Source organism: Mustela lutreola, chromosome 7, assembly GCF_030435805.1.
Source record: "Mustela lutreola isolate mMusLut2 chromosome 7, mMusLut2.pri, whole genome shotgun sequence".
NCBI classification, from domain to species: Eukaryota; Metazoa; Chordata; class Mammalia; order Carnivora; family Mustelidae; genus Mustela; species Mustela lutreola.
The window spans coordinates 52,667,929-52,690,113 of record NC_081296.1 but is presented as its reverse complement, the minus strand read 5'-3'; the positions used below and the strand labels follow the sequence as shown (position 1 = coordinate 52,690,113).

General features: G+C 37.3%; 1 protein-coding gene across 2 annotated transcripts in view; it reads left to right on the top strand.

Moving 5' to 3' along the window:
• Window positions 1–22,185, top strand: part of DENND4A (DENN domain containing 4A) — a 130,983-nt gene that overhangs the window by 96,971 nt on the left and 11,827 nt on the right. The window contains exons 14-23 of one of the 2 annotated variants that reach the window (XM_059180843.1): window positions 4,411–5,510; window positions 10,353–10,542; window positions 15,444–15,538; window positions 17,043–17,218; window positions 17,313–17,459; window positions 19,217–19,415; window positions 19,658–19,912; window positions 21,247–21,364; window positions 21,488–21,514; window positions 21,995–22,157. In XM_059180843.1, the coding sequence (XP_059036826.1) occupies window positions 4,411–5,510; window positions 10,353–10,542; window positions 15,444–15,538; window positions 17,043–17,218; window positions 17,313–17,459; window positions 19,217–19,415; window positions 19,658–19,912; window positions 21,247–21,364; window positions 21,488–21,514; window positions 21,995–22,157 (2,470 nt within the window). The remainder of the gene's footprint in view (window positions 1–4,410; window positions 5,511–10,352; window positions 10,543–15,443; window positions 15,539–17,042; window positions 17,219–17,312; window positions 17,460–19,216; window positions 19,416–19,657; window positions 19,913–21,246; window positions 21,365–21,487; window positions 21,515–21,994; window positions 22,158–22,185) is intronic. The other variant, XM_059180844.1, reaches the window with a different exon arrangement.

The following is a 22,185-nucleotide window of genomic DNA, read 5'->3' as shown; positions in this document are numbered from 1 at the left end:
CTGCCTACTGCCTACTTGTGATCTCTCTCTCTGTCAAATAAATAAATCTTAAAAAAAATTTTTTTAAGTGCTTTCTATATATTATTTCATGTTTACTAATACAGCAATGCTTATATTCATGAAGGGATATTAGCACTATTTTAATGAGAAAATTAAGGCATAATCTGGCTGTTGGCAGGTCATGTAAATTATCAACTAGTTAATGAAAAGGTCGGTTTTAGATTTGAGAGAATGCTTGGTCTCACAAATTTTTCATCAGAGCAGTTTTGGGGGGCTTAAATAGACATAGCATTCAAAGCTCCTAGTGTTACAAGCCTGCTATTTTATGTGCTATTTTATGTTGGTATTAGCTCAGTTCTGTATCACATGGGATCTAAACAGATCTTGAAGGACTGAGCTATCAAGGCTGTAAGCTCTCTTTTTATACATGGCCTTGCTACAGTGATCCTTGTTCTGTAGCATAGTGAGATATGTCTCCAGCTCAGGGGTAGGCAGACTATGGCCCATGGGCCACACTGGGCCTACAGCCTGTGTTTATACAAGCCCATGAACTAAGAACGGCTTTTACATTTTTAAATTATTGAAGAAATTAGAAAAAGAATAGTATTTGTGACTCATGATAATTAACATGAAAGGCGAGCATCAGTGTTCACAAAGGTTTACTGGAGCACAACGACAACTCACTCATTTTTGTACAGTCTGGTTGCTTTTGCAGTCCATCAGCAGGGCTGTGTAGTTGCCACAGAGACTGTGTGGCCTGCAAAGACTGAAACATTTACTGTCTGGCCCTTGATAGAAAAAGTGTGCTGACTCACCTGCTCTAGCTCTTTAAAAAAAAAAAAAAAAAAAAAAGTTAAATGCTCTGTAACTTTCTTTGCATTTCTTTCTTAGATCCTTGTTACAACTCAAACATTAAAATTTGTTTTCTTGGGATCATGGAATTGCCTCACAACCTAGTCATTGTCTAATTATAACCCATAATAACTTGCCTTTGGTAGCCTTTGCCTTATTGTTCTTTCATTACTGTCTATTCATGCTCGCCTTTTTCTGAAGATCTGCTTTTTATGACCCCTGTTTTAATATGATTGTAAACCATCCTTTGATCATGGCATTTTAAAAAAATTTTTATTTTTTATAAACATATAATATATTTTTATCCCCAGGGGTACAGGTCTGTGAATCGCCTTTGATCCTGGCATTTTGTCATAGTATTCAGCATCTGACTCATCATCTGTCTTTGGTTACCCTTTATGCTTAACAAGTCAGGTTTTAAAAGCCTATAATAGAGGTTTCCTAGGTGTGAATTAGAGTTATTAGTTCATCTTTGAGATTTGGGGCTTGAAAGCATTCCCATCTGTTAAATTCTATGGATTTATCACTACTGTATATGGGATTTATAGAAATACTTATTTTTCAATAATGCTTTTCTTATATACTAGTACATGCAAGGAGTCAAAGGATTTTTTTAGGTTTATGTTTTGTAGTACAACATATGGATATTTTATATAACTGTATAATATGAATAGCTATATATATATGAATAGCTATGTATCTGATAGCTTCTAAAAGATACTGGAGTGAAAGAGATATCTTCATGTTTAACTCAATATTGAAATAAAATCATCACTCTATAGTTACTTCAGGATTACATTGAGAATTTAACATTTTGATAAATGTATATTGAATAACTGAGAGTTGAACCACAAGAAAATTTATTCTGAAATAAAACCTACTCAGGGATGTTTTTCTAAGCCTAATTCTGGTTGCTGTTTAACTTTTTATCTTTAGCTACAATATTTAGCTATAGTATGTTATATTCTAATATGTTATACTGTGTCATATTCTGGGGTGGTCTATTTGACAGTTGTTTTCCAGCAGACAGTGTTCATTCACTAATTATTCCTCGAGCTCCTGCTATATGTAACCAGATGTTGGGTGTTTCTGGGGATATGATATGGAACAGCAAAATAAATAAATAAATAAAACCATGGTCCAGTCCCTTAGGCCTTCATGGAGAAAGCAGGTGGGAGAGATGAGAAAACATTAATCAAATAATCAAGTAAATGTAAAAAGGCTCTGAGCTTAAATACTGTGAAGAAGGGCTGTAAGTTTCTACAAGAACATAAAATAAATGGATGTGTCCTGGGGTTGGGGGGGTTCGTTGGTCATGGAAGACTTCCTTAGCAAATATGAAGTCTGAGTCAGCAACAAATCAGAACAGGGCTTGCAAAGGAGGAATTGGGAGATTTCCAGGCAGAGAGAAGCAATGTGTGAAAGGCTATACGGTAGGAAGGGATTATAGAACGTTCTAAATCTGAAAAGAGGCTAGTATTTCAGCTAGGAATTCTTTCAGCTTAAGACTCAGGAAATATGATTAGCAGTCACTTACACACATCAAGGGTTTTCTCCTCAATTAAGAAATTCAAAGGTAAACAGTTGCTCAAGATGTTAATTCCAGGGCTTCGCCATCAGTTCTCTGGACCTGACCATATTTATAATACGAGCACTGGCAACTTCATGCATCACCTGTCTGTGTGAGGCAGAAAAAAAATGGGGAAGGGAACCACATCTATCCCCTTTTATCAGGAAAACAAAAATTTTCCAGAAACCTTCAGTAATTACCACTTTAACACTACTGGCCAGAATTATGTCATAGAACCGCCTGACTCAAGGAATTGAAATTGTTTTTGGCTCTGTCTTAGAGGCATGCAGCACCCTGCATAGTCTGGTGGAATTAGCATGTGTGTGAACCTGAGATTGGACTAACTTAACTGTACATGGCCAGATAGTATTTTAGGCCTTGTAGACCACATACTGTTCTGTCACCTGTTCTTTTTTGTAGTATGTGACTGTCAATGTAAAATCCTTTGTGTCTGTACAAAAACAGTCCACAGTCCAGATTTGGCTCAGAACCATAGTTCGGCAACCCCTGGTATAGTTGGATAACCAGCTCTATTTGTCTTCAGGCCGTAACATGGTTTTGACTTTGCAAGGGGATCCCCTGCCCACCGATTTAAGTGCAATCCCAGTGTACTGTTTTAGGATATAAGCTCCCTTCAGGTCTTTGATGATATTTGATCGTCAAGCAGAGGTTTCCTAGAATGTTCCAAGAAAGTATACTTTTGGTTTCTCATGCCCTTAGTCATAGGTGATAAAGAGACAAAGAATAGACTTTACCTTTCTGCTTTGCTATTTTCCTTGTTAATGGTATATGCTTATTACATTACTAGTTTGTAGGCTCTTATGGTCTCCAGTATTCCCTTTTACGGCCTATCCTGTTACCTAAATGCATCACATGGCAGGAAAAAGGCACATTTTTAGTAATTGCCTTGTTATAGCACACTAGTTCTGTTGGATAAGCATATAAAAAGAATAGTTGACAATACCATACCTAGACTAATGCTTTAGAAGACTCCCACAAAATAAGGACAATTAAAGTGATCAGAAATCTGACTTGCTGCTTTCAGCATTAGTTCCTGAGTAATTTGGCAAAAAGCAGTGAAATGTTTCTGAGTAGAAAATAGCCATTCACATTTAACTGGTATAAATTTGCAAACCATATATAAAATAAAGGTAAAATTATTTAGCAACATCTATAGTCATAAGATTTAGAGTTTTAAAATAATCCTTATATATGGATAAAGTGAACATAGCTGCCTTTTATTTGGTTTAGTTTAGCGTTTTTGGTTTTGTTTTTCATTTTTATAGGTAGAAGATTCAGAATCTAAAGGTCATCTAGTTTAACCACAATTGTATAACCATTGTCTAATAAATTTAGTGGAATTAATATAAATGTATTATTATTATTAAATAAGAAAGGTACATTAAAAAATTTTTTAATATAAGAAAGGTACATTAAAAAAAATTTTTTGAGTACAGACAGTATTACATTAGTTTCAGCGTACAGAACAGTGATTCAGCTTTTCTCTACGTATGCTGTCCTCGCCACAGTTGTAGCTGCCATCTGTCACCATATAATGCTACTACAATCTCACTGACCATATTCCCCCTGCCTTTTATTCTCGTGACGTATTTCTTCTCTGAAAGCCTGTATCTCCCATTCTAATAAAGGTAAATATTAATCTTAATTTAAAAGTTTTAAAAAGCAGCACATGCTTATGTCTCAGCACATACCCTTTATATTTGAATCCCACTTCCGTCACTTATAGACTGGGTAACTTCGGGCTAGCTAATTCATCTGTCTGAGTGTCAGTTTCCCCTCATCCCATAAGGATGTTGGCATGATTACAGTAGATAATGTAAGTCAAGTGCCTAGTTATAGTGTCTGTCAAATAGCAGGCACTCCGCGAGTACTTGCTATTATCATTTTCATTCCTAGTATTTTAAATATTTAAGATATATCTGCACATTACATTTTTCATTGCTAAAAACACTCTTCTTCTTTTTCAGAAAGTACATCTGAGCTGCTGTTACTGTCATCTTTTGAAGGTACAAATGAAACAGGAAACAGTCAAAGTAGGTGCTTCAGGAAAAGGCATAAAAGTGACAACGAACCTAATTTGCAGCAACAACTGTCCTGGGGAAGCAGAAACCGCAATCTTAGTGGAGGAGTGCTGATGGGACTCATGCTCAATAGAATCAACCAGGAGGCAAACCCTGGAGATATGGTCGAAAAACTAGGAGCTGATGCAAAAATTCTTTCAAACGTTATCTCAAAAAGCACAAGACCAACTAGTCTTGATATTGGGAAGCCACCTTTAAGATCAAAAAGAGACAGTCTAGAAAAGGAATTTAGTGATGACGATACACCTTTCGATGGTTCTCATGGTTTGGCAGATAAAGTGGATTCTCCTGTTATTTTTGATTTGGAAGACTTAGACAGTGAGACAGATGGGTCAAAAGTGAGTTACCCTGCTTTGCAAAACCCCAAGAGGATTCAGCGTATGAGCAGCAGCTTTTCAGTAAAACCTTCTGAAAAAACGGATGTTGCCACAGGATTTGATCCCCTCTCTCTTTTGGTTGCTGAGACTGAACAGCAGCAAAAAGAGGAGGAAGAAGAGGATGACGAAGATAGCAGAAGTGTTTCAACACCATCCGCCAGGCGTGACTTAGCCGAAGAGATTGTGATGTATATGAATAACATGAGCAGTCCTTTGACCAGCCGCACGCCAAGCATTGATTTACAACGGGCATGTGATGACAAATCAACCAGTAAGAAAAGTCCAACATTGGTCAAGGCGTGCAGAAGATCTAGCCTGCCTCCCCATTCTCCAAGGCCAATGAGACTTACCAAATCTAAAAGTTATACAAAAACTGAGGAGAGACCACGGGACAGACTCTGGTCTTCTCCAGCCTTTTCACCTTCTTGCCCATTTAGGGAAGAATCTCAAGATGCATTAACTCATTCATCACCTTCATTTAATTTAGATACACTGCTGGTACCTAAACTAGATGTTCTAAGGAACAGTATGTTCACTGCTGGGAAAGGAGTTGCAGAGAAAGCCAGCAAATGGTATTCAAGATTCACCATGTATACCACGTCATCTAAAGTAAGTTTTCTACTTTACCTTTTGCCTTCCTCCACTACCAAAGTACATTTCTTGCAAAAATGTCCGTTTTTACCATGCTCCTTGAACACGACTTTACCAAAAAGATTGAATGCATAAAGTTTGTAAGTATCACAACTTGAACTTGGATAATAAGGAATGAAAATTCATTAAGGTTATGTTACAAACATATTATAAGTACAGTTTTAAAAGAAAATGACTTGTAGCTGGAGTAAAAATCAGTGTCATATGAAAATGCTTACTGAGCTTTATTATTTCCTTCAAAATGCAGATTTTTTTTTTTCAGGTAGTGTCTAGCATGCCTTCAAAAATTACTGGCTGACATAGGATTTTTCCTCCTAGTTCAGATGGAGTAGCTTGTGATAAACCTATATACACATCTCCCAAGAGCAAAGAACTAAATGAAATATAAAAAATCTGTTTAAAGTAATCAGAGAATTGCTAAAGCAACTAGAAAGTAGAGGTACAAGATTCTAGCCAGAATTGCAGAGATGAGCCCAAAGTTCTACAGCTGCTTCCCCCTAATGGTGTTTGTTGAGAGCAAGGGGTTGCAAATCCAGGTTTTGCCTTAAAGGACTGAGGAGAGCTAGTGGGGGACCTAGAGCTTTTGGATCTTGTGGAACTGGATAGACAAAAATGGAGGCTTGAGGGTCCTCAGGTTCACTGGTTTTTTTCCTTCAAGACTTTTTCCAAATACTGATACTGCATGAAGCAGGAGACTAAAAAGGTAAGCAGAAAGTCTCTGACAAAGAAGAGTTTTCAGCAGTTCGTGGTGCTGGGAATAGTCACAAAGAGTTCATAAATTTTAGGGGCGGGTGGAAGAGATAGAAGCCGGAAGAGCTTTGGCAACCACACCAAGCCCTTTGTTGGAAGCCCTGCAGAGCCATGCCTTAGGAGCATTGGCAAACCAGAGTTGGACTACACCTGACCAAAACTGCAGCCTAGGCTTGACTCAGGTCAGCCTGTGATTGGACTGTCAGACTATCTGACACATGAAAAACTGTGTCCTTTTGGGAGGAACAGAATATCATCTGGAGTCCTTATAGTTTTTTATATTATTTAATTAAAAATAGCCATACCCAGAGATAGTATCATAACTTAAAAAACAAAAGAAAAATGCAGGTGATCCTAGTATTTAAATAAGAGGCTTTGAAATAATTCTAATATGTTCGAGAAAATCAAGGGAAAGCTGAAGAAAAACAGCTGCAAAGGTAGAAAATTTCACCAGATAATTAACTATTTTAAAAAATCAAGTATAAACTTGAGAACCGAAAAAGACATGAAATTAAAAATGCAGTAGTTGGATTTAACAGCAGACAAAATACAGAAAAAGAAAGTTCATAAACTAGATGGAAACTCAGTAGAAAATATCCACTCTGAAGCAGATTGGAAATCAAACGGAAAATTAAAAAAACGAATATAGGATTTAGTGAAAACGTCTAACACTGATGTAATTGAGTTCCAGAAGAGGACAGAATGAGATAGAAGGAACATTTAAAAAGTGAATTGCCAAAAATTTTCCCGAAGTGATTAAAAATGGCAACTCACATATTTAGAAGATCTACAAATGTCAAGCAGAATAAATGCAAAGAAAACCATACTTATGGGTCTAATTTTAAGACAGATGGAAATGGAATACAAAGAGGAAATCTTAAAAGTAGTCAAAGAGCTATCTTACCTTCAAATGGAAAAACAGTAAGAAACTGCCACTTGTGTTCTGAACAAAGAAGCCTCTTGCTAATTTAAATACTAGGATCACCTGAATTTTTCTTTGATATCAGAAGACCCTGGAAAGATTCCTTCTGAGCACTGAAGGACAATAACCGTCACTGTATTTTCCTACACCCAGCAAATATCATCTTTAAAAATGAGGGTGAGGGGCGCCTGGGTGGCTCAGTCAGTTGAGCATCATCGGACCCTTGGTTTCAGCTCTGGTCATGATCTCAGGGTTGTGGGATCAGGCTCTGAGCTCAGTGGGGAATCTGCCTTAAGATTCTCTCCTTCTGCCCCTCTCATGGGGGGCGGGGTGTCAGAGTGTGCGTGTGTGTGTGTGTGTGTGTGTGTGTGTGTGTGTGTTGTGGGTTCTCTTTTTCTCTCTCTCAAATAAATAAATAAATCTTTTTTTAAAAAATCAAAATGGGGAGCCTGGGTGGCTCAGTGGGTTAAAGCCTCTGCCTTCAGCTCAGGTCATGGTCGTGGGGTCCTGAGATCAAGCCCTGCATCAGGCTGTCTGCTCAGCAGGGAGTCTGCCTCCCCCTCTCTCTCTGCCTGCCTCTCTGCCTACTCGTGATCTCTGTCTGTCAAATAAATAAATAAAATATTTTTTAAAAAATCAAAATAAAAGTGAGGGTGATAGTCCTACCTCCACTGGAGACATAAAGCTGCTAAAGCCCATCCCTCCCACTGATTATAACTGAAAACCCCAGAAAAAATGCAAAAAAAAAAAAAAAAAAAAAAAAAATCTAAGGATTCTGAAGAACCAGGCAGATTGTAGGGGCAACACAGACAGATGTGAATCCCCCATTTTCTTTTCTTATGCATCTCTACCCCAAGAGCAGGCTCCAGTCACAGTGTGGTGTGACACCTCTGGCAGATGAAAATTCAAGAGAAAACCCCTGGTTCCTGGACAGAGGAGCCAGAGAAGTGGACATCTGTGAGCTGGAGAGTTTGAGGGGAATCTGAGAGAAGGGGATTCCCAGATTCTGTGAATGGCCAACACGAGTATCAAGCCTAGTTCTTGAGCTCCACATAACATAGGATAAAAGTGAACCAGCAGAGACGAGTCTTACAGAAGTGACTAAGAATTAAGTCACTGTCTACAAAAATTGAAACACAAATTACAGTCTGAACATAACTGAACATAACTCAGTAACAAATCCTGCTTAACAAAAGCATCAGTGTTCTCCAAGATATTATAACAGTACCCAACCACACAGCATAACATTCACAATGCCAAAATAAAATCCAGAATTACTTGATTTATCAAGTAATTGGTTAATTGATAAAACCAGTTCTCAAGGGAAAGACAACCCTGAGATGACCCAGATGTTGGAATTATCCTGACAGAAACTCTGAAGTCACTATCATAACTAGGTTCCCTGAAGTTAAAGAAAAACACATTCAAAATAAATGAAAAGGAAGGAATTGTCAGCAAGAAATAGAAACTATTTTTTAAAAAGCACATTTTATAACTAAAAAAAAAAACAAAAACTCTGAAGTCATTGGATGGGTTCAAAGCAGAATGGAGAAGATAGAGGAAAAAAATCCACTGAACATAAAGACTGAGTAATAGAAGTTATCCAATTAGAAGAACAGAGAGAGAAAAACCTTTTGCAAAATGAACGGAACCTCAGAGACTTGTGGGACAGTATTAAAAGGAATAACATATAATTGGGGTTCCAGAAGTATGAGAGGAAAAGATTGTGGTAGAAAAGATACCTGAAGAAATAAATAATGAAGAAACAAGTAAATAAGAAATAACTTCTCAAATTTGGTGAAGGATTTAGATTTACAGATAAAAGAAGCACAGTAAACTATAGACAGAATAAACACAAGGAAAACCACTTCTACACACACATAAGCAAACTGCTAAAAAGCGAAAATGCCCATCTGCTAATAAAATGGCTGCTGGGAAGAAAAAATTTAAAGACTTGAAAACTGTTAAAGAAAAATGACACAGAGGAATAAGGATTTGAAAAACCATATATTTTTTACCACAATCCGTGAACCAAAGAATACATGCAAACAACACCTTGTAATTGTTAAAAGAACTGTCAACCCAGAATTTTATATCCAGTGAAAATATCCTTCAGGGGGAAAGGTGAAATAAAAACATTTTCAGATAAAAGAAGAGAATCCTGGCCAGCAGACCTGTTATGTGAGCTAGGCTAAAGGAAGTTCTTCAGGCTGAAGAAAAATAATACCACAGAGAAAACTGGATCTGCAGGAATGAAGGAGAAATAGAATATGTGGTAAATAGTTAATATAAAAGACTACTTTTGTTCCTCTTAAGTAATTGCCCAAAACAAAAATTATGACATTATCTTATGGAATATTCAATATATGTCATGTCTTATGGTGATAAAGGGATTCACTCTGCTGATAGTCACTGTAGTTACTATATACCAAGTGGTACAGTATAACTTTAAGTAGACTGTAAATGACTGGATGTGTATGATTCCTAGAGCACCTGCTTTTTAAAATATAATGAGATATAGTGGAAAAGCCAATATAGATATTCACATAATCCTAAAAATAACAACTCAACACACACTCAACATGACTAGAAAAAAATAAGTTGTATTATCTGGGCAATAGAATTGTAGATACTTAAATATTTTTTCTTTATACAAAAATTCATATTGACTAGATTTTCTTAATGTATGGTTGGTATAACCAGAAAAACATTGAACTTACAGTTTGGTGTTCTCAAGAATGAAAACTGGAAATACATCTCCTTGAAACCTAGATTATTATGGAAAATAATAAAATGTAAATATACATGAAATTTTAAAAGAATAAAATTCAGTTCTAATGGTATCGTCCTGGGAGGAAAATGAACAGTAAACAAAGCTTCAAAATCAGCAAGATTATCTAACCAACAGGTCTCTCTACTTCATGTAACTAAAAATGCTATCTAAATGATTTCCCACCTGTGTTTGTCCAAATTAATAGCCCTTGTAAAATTGGTGGTTTTATTTCTATAGACTTAATGTTGATTAACTGATCATCTGGGTGATTAAACATTTCCTCTGCCTTAGGAGTGACATTTTAAATAATTAAATTTAAATATGAAGGAAATTAAGCTTATAATTATGTCCTTAGGATCAAAGTTCTGATCGTACCAGTCTTTCTTCAGTGGGAGCCCAGGATTCCGAATCTACCTCTTTAACAGATGAAGATGTTTGCCATGAATTGGAAGGAGCCACTTCCTCCCAAGAGAGCAGTGCCATTTCAGGGACTAAGGGAATTGATTTCAGCAGAACAAGCCTGGAAAGTTCTGCCTCCTTAGAAGGTTTGTCCAGTTTGGTCCTACTGCATTTATATGTCATGTCTTTACCTTTTTTCCTTGTTTTAATTTTGCAAAAGATTTACATGGCTCCAAAGTCAAAACAGTAAGAACCAGGGCACTTGTAGAACGAGCTCTGCTGTCCATCTCCACCCCTGCATCTTGTTTTCTCCCTGTGCCTAGAAGTAACCATTTTTATTCATTTTGATTTATCCTTCCATTGTTGTTTCTTTAAAAATATAAGGATATCTTCTTACTCAAAAAGTAATGTACCTTCCCATTCTTTGTGTTTTTCATTTAACAGTATATCCTAAAGATCATTCCATATCATCACATTGCATTGTTCCTTACTCATTTTTACGGTTGCATAGTTAATCATCTGTGGATATATCAGAGTTTATTTTAATCACTTCCCTACTGATGGATATTAAGTATCTAGTCTTTGACTATTATAAATAATGCTATGATGCATATATGTCATTATATTTTTGCAAGGGTATCTTTGAAAGATACAAATTCTTCCTTGAAGTGATGCTGCCAAAGTTGCCTTCCCCGGGGGTATATACTAGTTAGCATTCCCAGTGGCAGTATATAAGAATACCTATTTCCTCACAGCATGTCAACAAAATATGTTGGCAGACTTTGGGATTTTTGCCACCTGATCAATGAGGACTGTATTTCAGTTTAGTTTTCATTTATATTCCTCTTGTAAGTTGAGTAACTATTTATATGTTTAAGGACTATTTGTATTTCTTTTTCCGTGGACTACCTTTGTCACTTGTTGGCCCTTTTTTAAAAAAAGTTTTATTAGTTCTTATATAGCAATATATAGTCTCATATAATTGCCAGATACTTTCTCCAATTTTGTCAAGTTTTTGTGCGTTGTTTTTTTTGTTGTTGTTGTTGTTTGGGGTTTTGGGGGGGGGGGTTTGCCACACAGAAATTTTTAATTTTATGTCATCAAATTTATCAGTACTTCCCTCCTGCTTCTGGATTTGGAGATATTAGGAAAAATGTCCCCTTCCCTAGGCTCACCAGTGCTTTCTTCTGACACTTCTTTGGTTTTCTTTTTAGCATTTTCTGAGATCAATAAACCTCCTGTGAAAAGGACTGTATCTTAAATATTTTAGGTTTTGTGGGCCACACACCTCTCTGTCACATATTCTTTATCATTTTCTTTTTCTAACTAATGTAAAAACCATTCTTAGCTTCCGTACACAAGTGCATTTGACTCCCGATTTAGATATTTAATCCATTTGAAATGTATCCTAGGATATGGTGTGAGGAATGGATTCACTATAATATTTTTTGATGTGCACCTTTGTACTTTCAAAAAGCTTTTATTGGGGCACCTGGGTGGCTCAGTCATTAAGCTTCATGACCTTCAGCTCAGGTCATGATCCCGGGCCGGGTCCTGGGACCTAGCAGTGCATCTGGCTCCCTGCTTGGTGAGAAGCCTGATTCTCCCTCTCTCGCTGCATCTCTTTCTCTCTCTGTCAAATAAATAAATAAAAATCTTAAAAAAAAAAAAAAAGCCTTTATTGTAGGGACTTTCAAATGTACACAGAAGTGGAAAGAATAGCCCAATGAACCCCCATTTACCCTTTACCCAATTGCAACAGTTATCAACAAACGGCCAATCTTGTTTAATCTTTCCCTCTCCTATAGTCCCACTATTTTTTCCTTGCCCAGTGGATTATTTTAAAGTAAATACCAGACAGCATATAATTTTATTCATCAATACTTCCATATGTAACTCTAAAATATAAGGACTTTAATGTTTTATATTGTTTAAAAAATGGAATTCAACCAAATAAATTTGAAGATCTAACTAGCTTTACTAACAATTGATGAAACAGGCAGCATCCCAAGAGGGGAGCCCCAAAAACTGTACAAAATGGAAGGTTTTTATAGAAGAAGGATGAGGTAAGAAAGTTATTAGCAAAAGAGAAAGATATTCCAGGCAAAGTCACTTTCCCTTAGGGGGAAATGCAAGGGGTCTTATCATGCAGATTGCTTTATCTTACTTTGCATGATGGAGGGATGCATGTGGCAGACTCCCAGACACTGGCCAGAAAATTCCTGACTGACTACTCTGAGCAAGTTGAAACTGCAGTTAGATTAGGTGTTAAGCCCCAGTTGGGAACTCAGCCTGAGTGATGTCATTGTGGGTCAGTGGTTTTTCTTTTCAAAAAAAAATTTTAACAATTAAAAAAAATTATGTATTTGATAAACTTACTTTTAATTTTATTAATGCTATGCATGTAATGTGTACACTTTTATGTATGTAAATACATTTCAGAAATTGAGGACATCTGAGTAACCAGCACTTAGATCAAAAAACAGAATGCTGACAATATCCAGAACCTCCTCTCATGCACACATCTGGTCACTGCCCCCTCATGGATAAACATTCTCTTCTAACACTATGTGTTAGCATGTTCTGTTTGGAACATGTACAGTATATATCCTTTGTGACTCATTCATATTTTTAAAACATAATTGTAATGCTATTACATTTTTTAATGTTTTGATCAATATAAAATTTCATATCAAATATTTAATTTAAATTTTCACAGTTATCTCATAAATCTCCTTTTATAGGTGGCTTATTCAGTTGGGATCCTGATAAGGTCCACTTGTTGCATTTGGCTAATATGTCTGTTAACTTCCTCTTTGTTCTCTCTTTTTCTCCCTCTTGTCATCCATTCATGAAGAAATCAGGTGATTAGCTCCCTCACCCCTTTTTTAAACTTACAAGAACAATTTGTTGTGCTAAGAAATAAACCTCATAACCTGATTCATATTTATTAAAGTGAATATTCTGTGCTCCAGATTGTGAAAGGGAGGCTCCCCACATAAATGATTTCATTAGTCAAGGCTGATAGAAGGTACAAGAAAGCAATTCTGAACTAGCTTTAGCAGAGAAGGATTACAGAGGGTTGTGGGGAACCATCCAGGGAAGGTACTGCAGTTCCACCAGCTGTAAGCAGATTACAGGTTGTTGGAGGCTTCAGCCCTCTCTGTCCCTCTCAACCCATCTGTGAAGCCGGCCTAGGACCAGTGGTGGTCCTCTAGAGCTATCTTCTTTTCCCATTGTCATTTATTTACTGAAGCAATCAGGGCATTCCTCCGGATCATGCTGATTGCATCCCTATGATTGTGAAGAGGGAGAGCTAGGTTCCTTTCTCACGAGTTGAAGAATGAATCTTGTGGACAAAGGGGAGTGAGTAAAGTGATAAAAAGTTTTATTAAGTGGTTATACAAAAAAAGCTCTCAGGAATGAGGTGGGTCCCGCCAGGTTTGCCAGTATGGGCCTCCGCTAACATGCCTTAACATTCTTGTGACATCTTGGTTTGAATAAGGACTGGTGATAACATCTTTAATGGCTTACTTCTTCTTTGGGCTCTGGTTATTCTTGTTCACAATGTTACTGCCATTAAAGACCTCACCTCTGATGCCCAGGACAGGGTGGTCTGGTTTGTTCCCTTATCTCTGGTTTCCTTATGCCTCAGCATTTCTGGGATTACTGTGAGCCTGATCACATAGCCCCCTGCCTATCTCTCCCTACCTAGCCCCTCCTGTCCCTTACTCAGTGAGACCCTTCAGATGTGTATCAGTGGGTCATATACTTGGGGGATAATTGCCAACATGTATCTGGGGGCTGGGGGAAAGATAAAGGAAGTTTCCAAAGGAATTTTTGTATGTTAATGTAGACTTACAGGATGGGGTGGGGGGCTGGGGGTCGGGTGGGATTGCCTTTTGCCCTAGCAAAGTGTCACCATCCAGGAAGTTGAGTCCTTAGAGGAATGTCACTCTGCCCACCTCAAGGACTTGTCAATGGGCTGCAAGTAGTAAGGAAATTTGATAATTTTTCTTCTGCCTTGTTTCCCACATACATTGGTGTTTAGCATGCTTTTTCCTGTCTTCTTTATTTCTTGTGGACTGGCAATTTATCCCATTACTTACTTTTTTTACCCTTACTTTATAAAAATATAAGTGTTCATTCGTAACATTTAGTAACTCTGAGAAAAAAGAGAAAGAAAAAGTATAGGTTACCTCCCAGTTTTATTAACAAGATATAGCCACTGTCAACAATTGATTTGACCACAGAACTCCCCTTACTTTTTGTTGTTGCCATCGTTTTAATACCTACTAATATCCATTACTCTTAAGAATATATCTGGAAATTCCTCATGTTTCAGAACAAGATTGCTGTACCACATCTTAAAAGATCGTGAAAACATAGAGAATTGCCAGTAAATCTTTTTATGATTGGAACTGAAATTAGCTATTTTATATGTTTTAGACTTTAGAACTAAGTACATTCTTATATTTTAAACATGGAAAAAGAGAAACTGCAAATTAGTAATTAAAAATAACTGGAATGCCTTGTAGCCTGTACCCACAAAGTACTTCATAAGTGAGTAGCCTGTACCCAAGACTACTTCATAAGTGAGTAATGAGGCTAGGGTTTCCCGCCCCCTCGCATGTGGGAAGCCGTAGAATCAGAGCACATTTCCTTGAGTTTGTACTCAGAACAAAAATGCATGCCTTTTTTGTTTTTCCCCTAAATTACCTTTGCTATTTTGAGTAGAACAGTTGTACATTTTGTCAGAGAATTTACAGAGGTAGAAAAGATTTTCATGGGTCACCTGGGTGGCTCAGTGGGCTAAAGCCTCTGCCTTCGGCTTAGGTCATGATCCCAGGTCCTGGGATCAAGCCCTGAGCCCTACATCGGGCTCTTTGCCCAGCAGGGAGCCTGCTTCCTCCACTCTCTCTGCCCGCCTCTCTGTCTACTTGTGATCTCTGTCAAATAAATAAATAAAATCCTTTTAAAAAAAAAAGATTTTCATATCCTTTCTCATTAATTGTAATGGTTTTGCTTGTTTTCTAATAATGAACAGGATCCCTGTCAAAGTTTGCCTTACCTGGGAAAGCAGAAGTGGCATCTTCCTGCAACACAAGTAATACAAATATCTTCCAGAACTATGCAATGGAGGTACGGTTTTAATCCAAAGAGCGTCTTCCTTTATTCCTTACGCTACTCCCTCCTAGAACTTATATTCCCTAAGTATTTAGGGTCAGGGGCAAAGTAATAAAAAGTTAAATATGTAGCATCTGAAAATGTCAGAATGTATATTGTAGCTGAATAAATTTAAAATCTCCAGTATTTCAGAATACTGAAGTCATACTACTTCATCTCTGTTTAGGAAAGTCCCATACTTCTTCTGGGATTTATCAGCGTACAAAAGCATTTCCATTTTCAGTATTTCTAGTTTCCCTTATTATCTCTGTGTTCTTTTTGAACTTTTATTTCACATTTGAACCTCTTAAAAACCAATTCTGCTATGCAGACACACTTTTGTGATGAGAGGACATGGAGTGTTCTGGCATTTATGTCCCCATTCCCCATCATGTTTTTCATTTCTTGTGTCAGTTTGATGTGGTTATCTGCTGGAGATGCTGCTGTGTATCTTTTTTTCTCACAATGAAAAAGTTATGTTTTTACAGTTTAAAAGTTTTCCCTAACTTTTGTATAGAAATTGCGTCCAGGGGTGCCTAGGTGGCTCAGTCATTAAGCGTCTGCGTCCGGCTCAGGTCATGATCCCAGGGTCCTGTATCAGGCTCCCTGCTCCAAAGGGAGTCTGCTTTTCCGTCTCCCACTCCCCCTGTTTGTGTTCCCTCTCTCACTTTGTCTCTCTCTGTCAAATAAATAAAATCTTAAAAAAAAAAAAAAAAAAAAAGAAAAAAATTGCTTCCAAATACATTTTTGAGTGTTGTTGCTTCTTCAGACCAGTTTGCCTAAATTTGGAAAATAGATTTGCATGTAGCTGGGAAATAACTATGAGCACAGATATTACAGTTGACCCAAGTTTCTCATGGCTTCAGGAATTTCTGTATTTTATTCATGTAATGACAGCATTTACATTCATCTATAGCAACACTTCTTAAACTGTCTTTAGTGACAGACCAGGGTTTTGTTGGGGTTTTTAATTTCCAATCTGTCCTGGTTGCTACTCTTGTGAAAATGTGTCTTGATCACAAACTTAGATATTGCAGCAATGACCAATTTCTTTAAGGGTTTCTAAGTCCTCTTCTCAATTTCTTTACTTAACACAAATCAAAAAGAGTTTGTGGACCCACACTTGTCTGGTGACTACACTATGAGTAGCACACAGACCCATAATATGTAATTACAAATACCTATTTTGGATATTAGTAAATTAATGCTTGGATTTGCTTTTTCACTAATAAAACCATGGCAGGTTTTATAGTAATTATAATAGTAAGGTTCCCTTTCTTAAGTGCAAGTTTCTCTTTCAGGTAAAAACTTTGAAATCAATTTAGCTGAATGTAATCTATTTTTGTTTGTTTATTTGTTTGCTTGTAAATTCTGAATCCTTCTGACTTACAGTTTTCTAATAGACTTATGGATTGAAGTGGTTTTTAATTCATAATATCTCCAACAGGCTCACTTTGTAAAGTGTTGTTTTCTCCCATAGGTTCTTATCTCAAGTTGCTCTCGGTGTAGAACATGTGATTGTCTTGTCCATGATGAGGAAATCATGGCTGGCTGGACAGCAGATGATTCAAATCTCAATACTACATGCCCATTTTGTGGCAATCTTTTCTTGCCCTTTCTGAATATTGAAATAAGAGATTTAAGACGGCCTGGAAGGTAATGATTTGTGCTTTCTTTTTCCTTCATGTTTAAGGATTGTATTTACTAGAATATCTCTTTTCTCAAAAACTTCCTTTAATTCACATTGCAGATACTTTCTGAAGTCAAGCCCATCTACAGAAAATATGCATTTTCCATCCTCTTTTTCAACTCAGACAAGGCAGTCTTGTATCTCAACATCAGCATCTGGTCTTGACACATCTGTTATTTCTGTTCAAGGGAATTTTGATCTCAATAGGTAATTATAATTCTGTGGAACGGTGTTTTAACATGTATTGCACATGTTTCTGAAAATAACAGAAAAATCAGCTGACCATTTAAAATTTCTAGTCTCGCCCGGGTGGCTCAGTTGGTTAAGCTTCCGATTCTTGATTTCGGCTGAGCCCGTGATCTCGGTGTCATAGGGTTGAGCCCCACATCAGGCTCTGCACTGGGCCGTGGAGTCTGCTTGTGATTCTCTCTCTCCCTTTCCCTCTGCCTTGCTTGCACGCACATGTGCTCTCTCAAATTTCCATGTATAATAAACTTATAATCTGAAGTTATTTCCCTAATTAAAATAGTATTAAAATTCTCTAATAATCTAAATGTTTAAACAGTTACAGTTTATGCTTTATGAATCCCCAGAGTTTAAGCTGTATAATTCTTATAGGATAATGTTTACTACTGTTTTAAAAGTAAAAATAACACCTGGAACACCTGGACTGGCTCAGTGGGTAGAGCATGTGACTCTTGATCTCAGGGTCATGAGTTCAAGCCCCACATTGAATGTGGAACCTACTTTAAAAAAAAAAAAAAGGGTGCCTGGGTGGCTCAGTGGGTTAAGCCGCTGCCTTCGGCTCAGGTCATGATCTCAGGGTCCTGGGATCGAGTCCCGCATTGGGCTCTCTGCTCAGCAGGGAGCCTGCTTCCCTTCCTCTCTCTCTGCCTGCCTCTCTACCTACTTGTGATCTCTCTCTGTCAAATAAATAAATAAAATCTTTAAAAAAATAAAAAATTAAAAAAAAAATAAAAATTAAAAAAAAGTAAATATTCTATAGAACACTTGAAGTTCACCGTGAACATTTTTTTCTCATCCCTGTCTCTTTAGAACTTAAGTCAGTCCTAACTTACTTCTACTTTGGAATATCTAATAATCTGAGAAGGCATTTAAAGTGATAGAGGAACTGTAAAGTCAAAGTAAGACTTTACAGTAAGCCTAGTATAAGTGAATTTACACTTAAAACAAATGCAGAAATTGACTCCATTTTGGAGAAATGCCAGAGACACCACATTCATAATGGGGCAGGTGAAGTCAAAATGGTAACTGCATGTGCAGGAAAATATCCGAGGTACAGGCCAGCTGGCATGCCCTACCTGTTTGATCCTGAGTGCCTAGGCAGCACAGCTGTAAATCTGTGTGATGGTAGGTTTAGTGGAGCCCTTTCTCTGGCTGGGTCCACTAGCTTGTGACTCCTGAAGGAAGAGGTGCCTCTTTTCTCTGCTTTATATCCCCTGGGCCTACTGGAGTTCCTGACACATAAAAGTTGTCCATTAACTGTTTTGATAAATGAATGACTTTGGAATACTTAAAGTTCACTGGATAAATAGGAAATTTAATATGATTAGACTACTTAAAAATATATCCTGTTCCCCAGCCAACTTCTGATGAACATCTTCATTTGATTTACTTTGGTATGCATCCAGCTCTGAGTCTAAAGAGCTGGATGTTCTGGATGAAATAAAGTAAATCTAGGGGCGCCTGGGTGGCTCAGTGGGTTAAGCCGCTGCCTTCGGCTCAGGTCATGATCTCAGGGTCCTGGGATCGAGTCCCGCATCGAGCTCTCTGCTCTGCAGGGAGCCTGCTTCCTCCTCTCCCTCTCTCTGCCTGTCTGCCTGCTTATGATCTCTGTCTGTCAAATAAATAAATAAAATCTTTAAAAAAAAAAAAAAAAGAAAGAAATAAAGTAAATCTAGACAATGATATGCTTTTTTTTTTTCCTTTTTTCAATGCCCAAGCAAATCTAAACTGCTGGAAAATACGTGTGCCCGAAGCATTCAGATACCTGCTGATAGATCAAAAACAGCTGTGTCAAAATGTCCAATATTTCCAATGGCCAGGAGTGTTAGTACTTACGGCCCCTTGGATAAGGAAGACACTAGAGGCCAGAAGCTCATTCCTACAGGCAGCCTGCCAACTACTTTACAAGGAGCTACTGTATGTATTTTGGTGTTTTTTTTTTATTTGAACATTGATGATTTACATTTGATTCTGTTCCTGTTGTCCTATATAGTCTTATGAGCTTTGATATTATAATGCATCAAGAAGAGTTCTAGGGCCATGATACAATTCTAGTATTTTCTATTTATATGGAAATCATTGACAGGAATTTTAAAAATTGATTTAGTATAATCAATCTTGTGTTTTTCATTTTTTTGTTTTTTTAATTTATTCAACAGGATTCTTTAGGATTAGAGTGGCACCTCCCCAGTCCAGATCCTATCACTGTTCCATATCTTAGTCCTTTAGTGGTGTGGAAGGAGCTTGAAAGCTTACTGGAAAATGAAGGCGACCATGCAATAACAGTGGCAGACTTCGTGGACCACCATCCAATCGTGTTTTGGAACCTGGTGTGGTATTTTAGACGTCTTGACTTACCCAGTAACTTACCCGGACTGATTCTTTCTTCCGAGCATTGTAACAAGTATTCAAAGGTATGAAAATAAAAATTAACTAAAAGGCAATGCTACTGTCACCATTGTAATATTTGCATATTCTGAATGACAAAAAAGTAATTTTTATGCTAGGTTTTTAAAATAACCATCTGAATCATTAGATCAATAAAATTATTTTCTTTGCATTTACAGATAGTTTTTCTTCTTACAGCCTAGCAGTAAGATATAATCATGTTTTGTGGCCTTCTTGTAAAATTGACACAAAATGGGCTGTGTTTTGGTTATAATCTCAAGAAGAAACTGTCAATGACTTTAATGAGAAGAGTTTGTGCTATGGCTCCACTCATGTCTCATACCTCTTTCAAAACAAGCCTTACACATTTTTAGGAGGATGTCTATAATTCCTAGCTCAGTCATGTGCTACCATTCTCCTCAGTCCTTTTCTCTGAGTTTTTGCTTAACATCTAGATAGGTTATTATGTTTACTTGTATTTTTGGTCCATTGTTCTATAAAAGTGTTTATTTCTTCATATGTATCACCACCACTAAATTGCAACATCTCCAAGTTAAGGAACTTTTTGTGCCTACTTGTACTCATGTCTGTGATTGTGCATGCGGTTTGGGATTTTCCGCACATGACCGATGTTTGACCAAGAGGTTAACTCAGTGAGTTATCTAGGGTAGGGTCTCGGTCTGATGTAGAATGAGGCTCCTGGATTCATGGTGCCCTTTTAACTGATCTAAGTATTTGATTAAACCTGCTGCTTCAGAGGGGGCACCTGGATGGCTCAGTTGGTGGTTACATGTCTGCCTTCAGCTTGGGTTATGATCCCAGGGTCCTGGGACTGACCCCCGCATCGAGCTCTCTGCTCTGCATGCAGGGAGTCTGCTTCTCCCTCTGGCACTCCCCCTGCTTGTGCTCTCTCTCTCTTTCAAATAAATGAATAAAATCTTAAAAAAAAAAATCTACTTCAGGGGCACCTGGGTGGCTCAGTGGGTTGGGCCGCTGCCTTCGGCTCAGGTCATGATCTCAGGGTCCTGGGGTCGAGTCCCGCATCGGGCTCTCTGCTCGGCAGGGAGCCTGCTTCCCCTCTCTCTCTCTGTCTGCCTCTCCGTCTACTTGTGATTTCTCTCTATCAAATAAATAAAATCTTTAAAAAAAAAAAAATCTACTTCAGAGATCATTAGCTTCTCAATTCAGCCCATCTTCCTTCAGTAGAGATAAAATGCATACAAACCAGTCATTTTCTGTTCTCCTTTTTCTCTTGTACATATATATCCTAAAAATATATTTATAAGGATCTTTATAAGTTATTTACAAAATCTTATCAGGTAAGGATCATTAATGAATATCTCTTTGTTCTTTAACACAGATTCCTCGCCACTGTATGTCTGAGGATAGTAAATATGTTTTAATACAAATGTTATGGGACAATATGAAATTACATCAAGATCCGGGACAACCCTTGTACATCCTCTGGAATGCCCACAGTGAGTGCTCTCATAGAATGCTGACTTCATGTGTGTAAGAGTAATCTCTGCTTACTTTATTTAGCAATAGTAAACTCATGTATAACTAACTTCTATTTTACTTTACTACTTTTTGTCTTACAGGTCAAAATCGTACTCTTTTGTTTGAGAGTGAGTGTTAAGTTTGATGTTTTTAGTGCAATCTTCCATGGAGGCCAAGGGGTTTTTTGTGGGGGTTTTTTTTGTTTTGTTTTGTTTGAGTGGTGCTGTGTATGTGCTGGAGGGGGTTATGTTTTGTGGAGTTCGCTTTTAGCCCATTGCTTGTCCTGGTTTCTTCTTTTTACATATTTGTTTGTTCCCATCCCAGGCTGCTGATTGAGAATTTCCTCCACGGGCTGTCTTAAGGAAAACTGTATTTTTAGTTTTTGTCTGTTTGAGGCCACAGAAAACTTTAAGTCTGTTTTCATCATTATGTGTCTTATTTTTTTCCCTTTTTTCCTTTCTCATTCTTAGATTTCTGTTCCTTTATCTATTGCCCTTAATTTGCTTTTAGTGCTTTGTAACTTCTTGAATAACTATCAGTTGCTGCTTAATTTTCTGTCCTTTATACATAGAACATTTCCCTTCATCTGTTCTTTTGTTCTTTCACAGCCCAAAAGTATCCAATGGTCCATTTATTGCAAAAAGGTGATAATTCATTTAACCAGGAACTATTGAAAAATATGGTAAAGAGCATTAAAATGAATGATGTTTATGGACCAATGAGTCAAATTTTAGAGACATTGAATAAATGTCCTCATTTTAAAAGACAGAGGTAAGTCTGTCTTAAATGAATATATTGT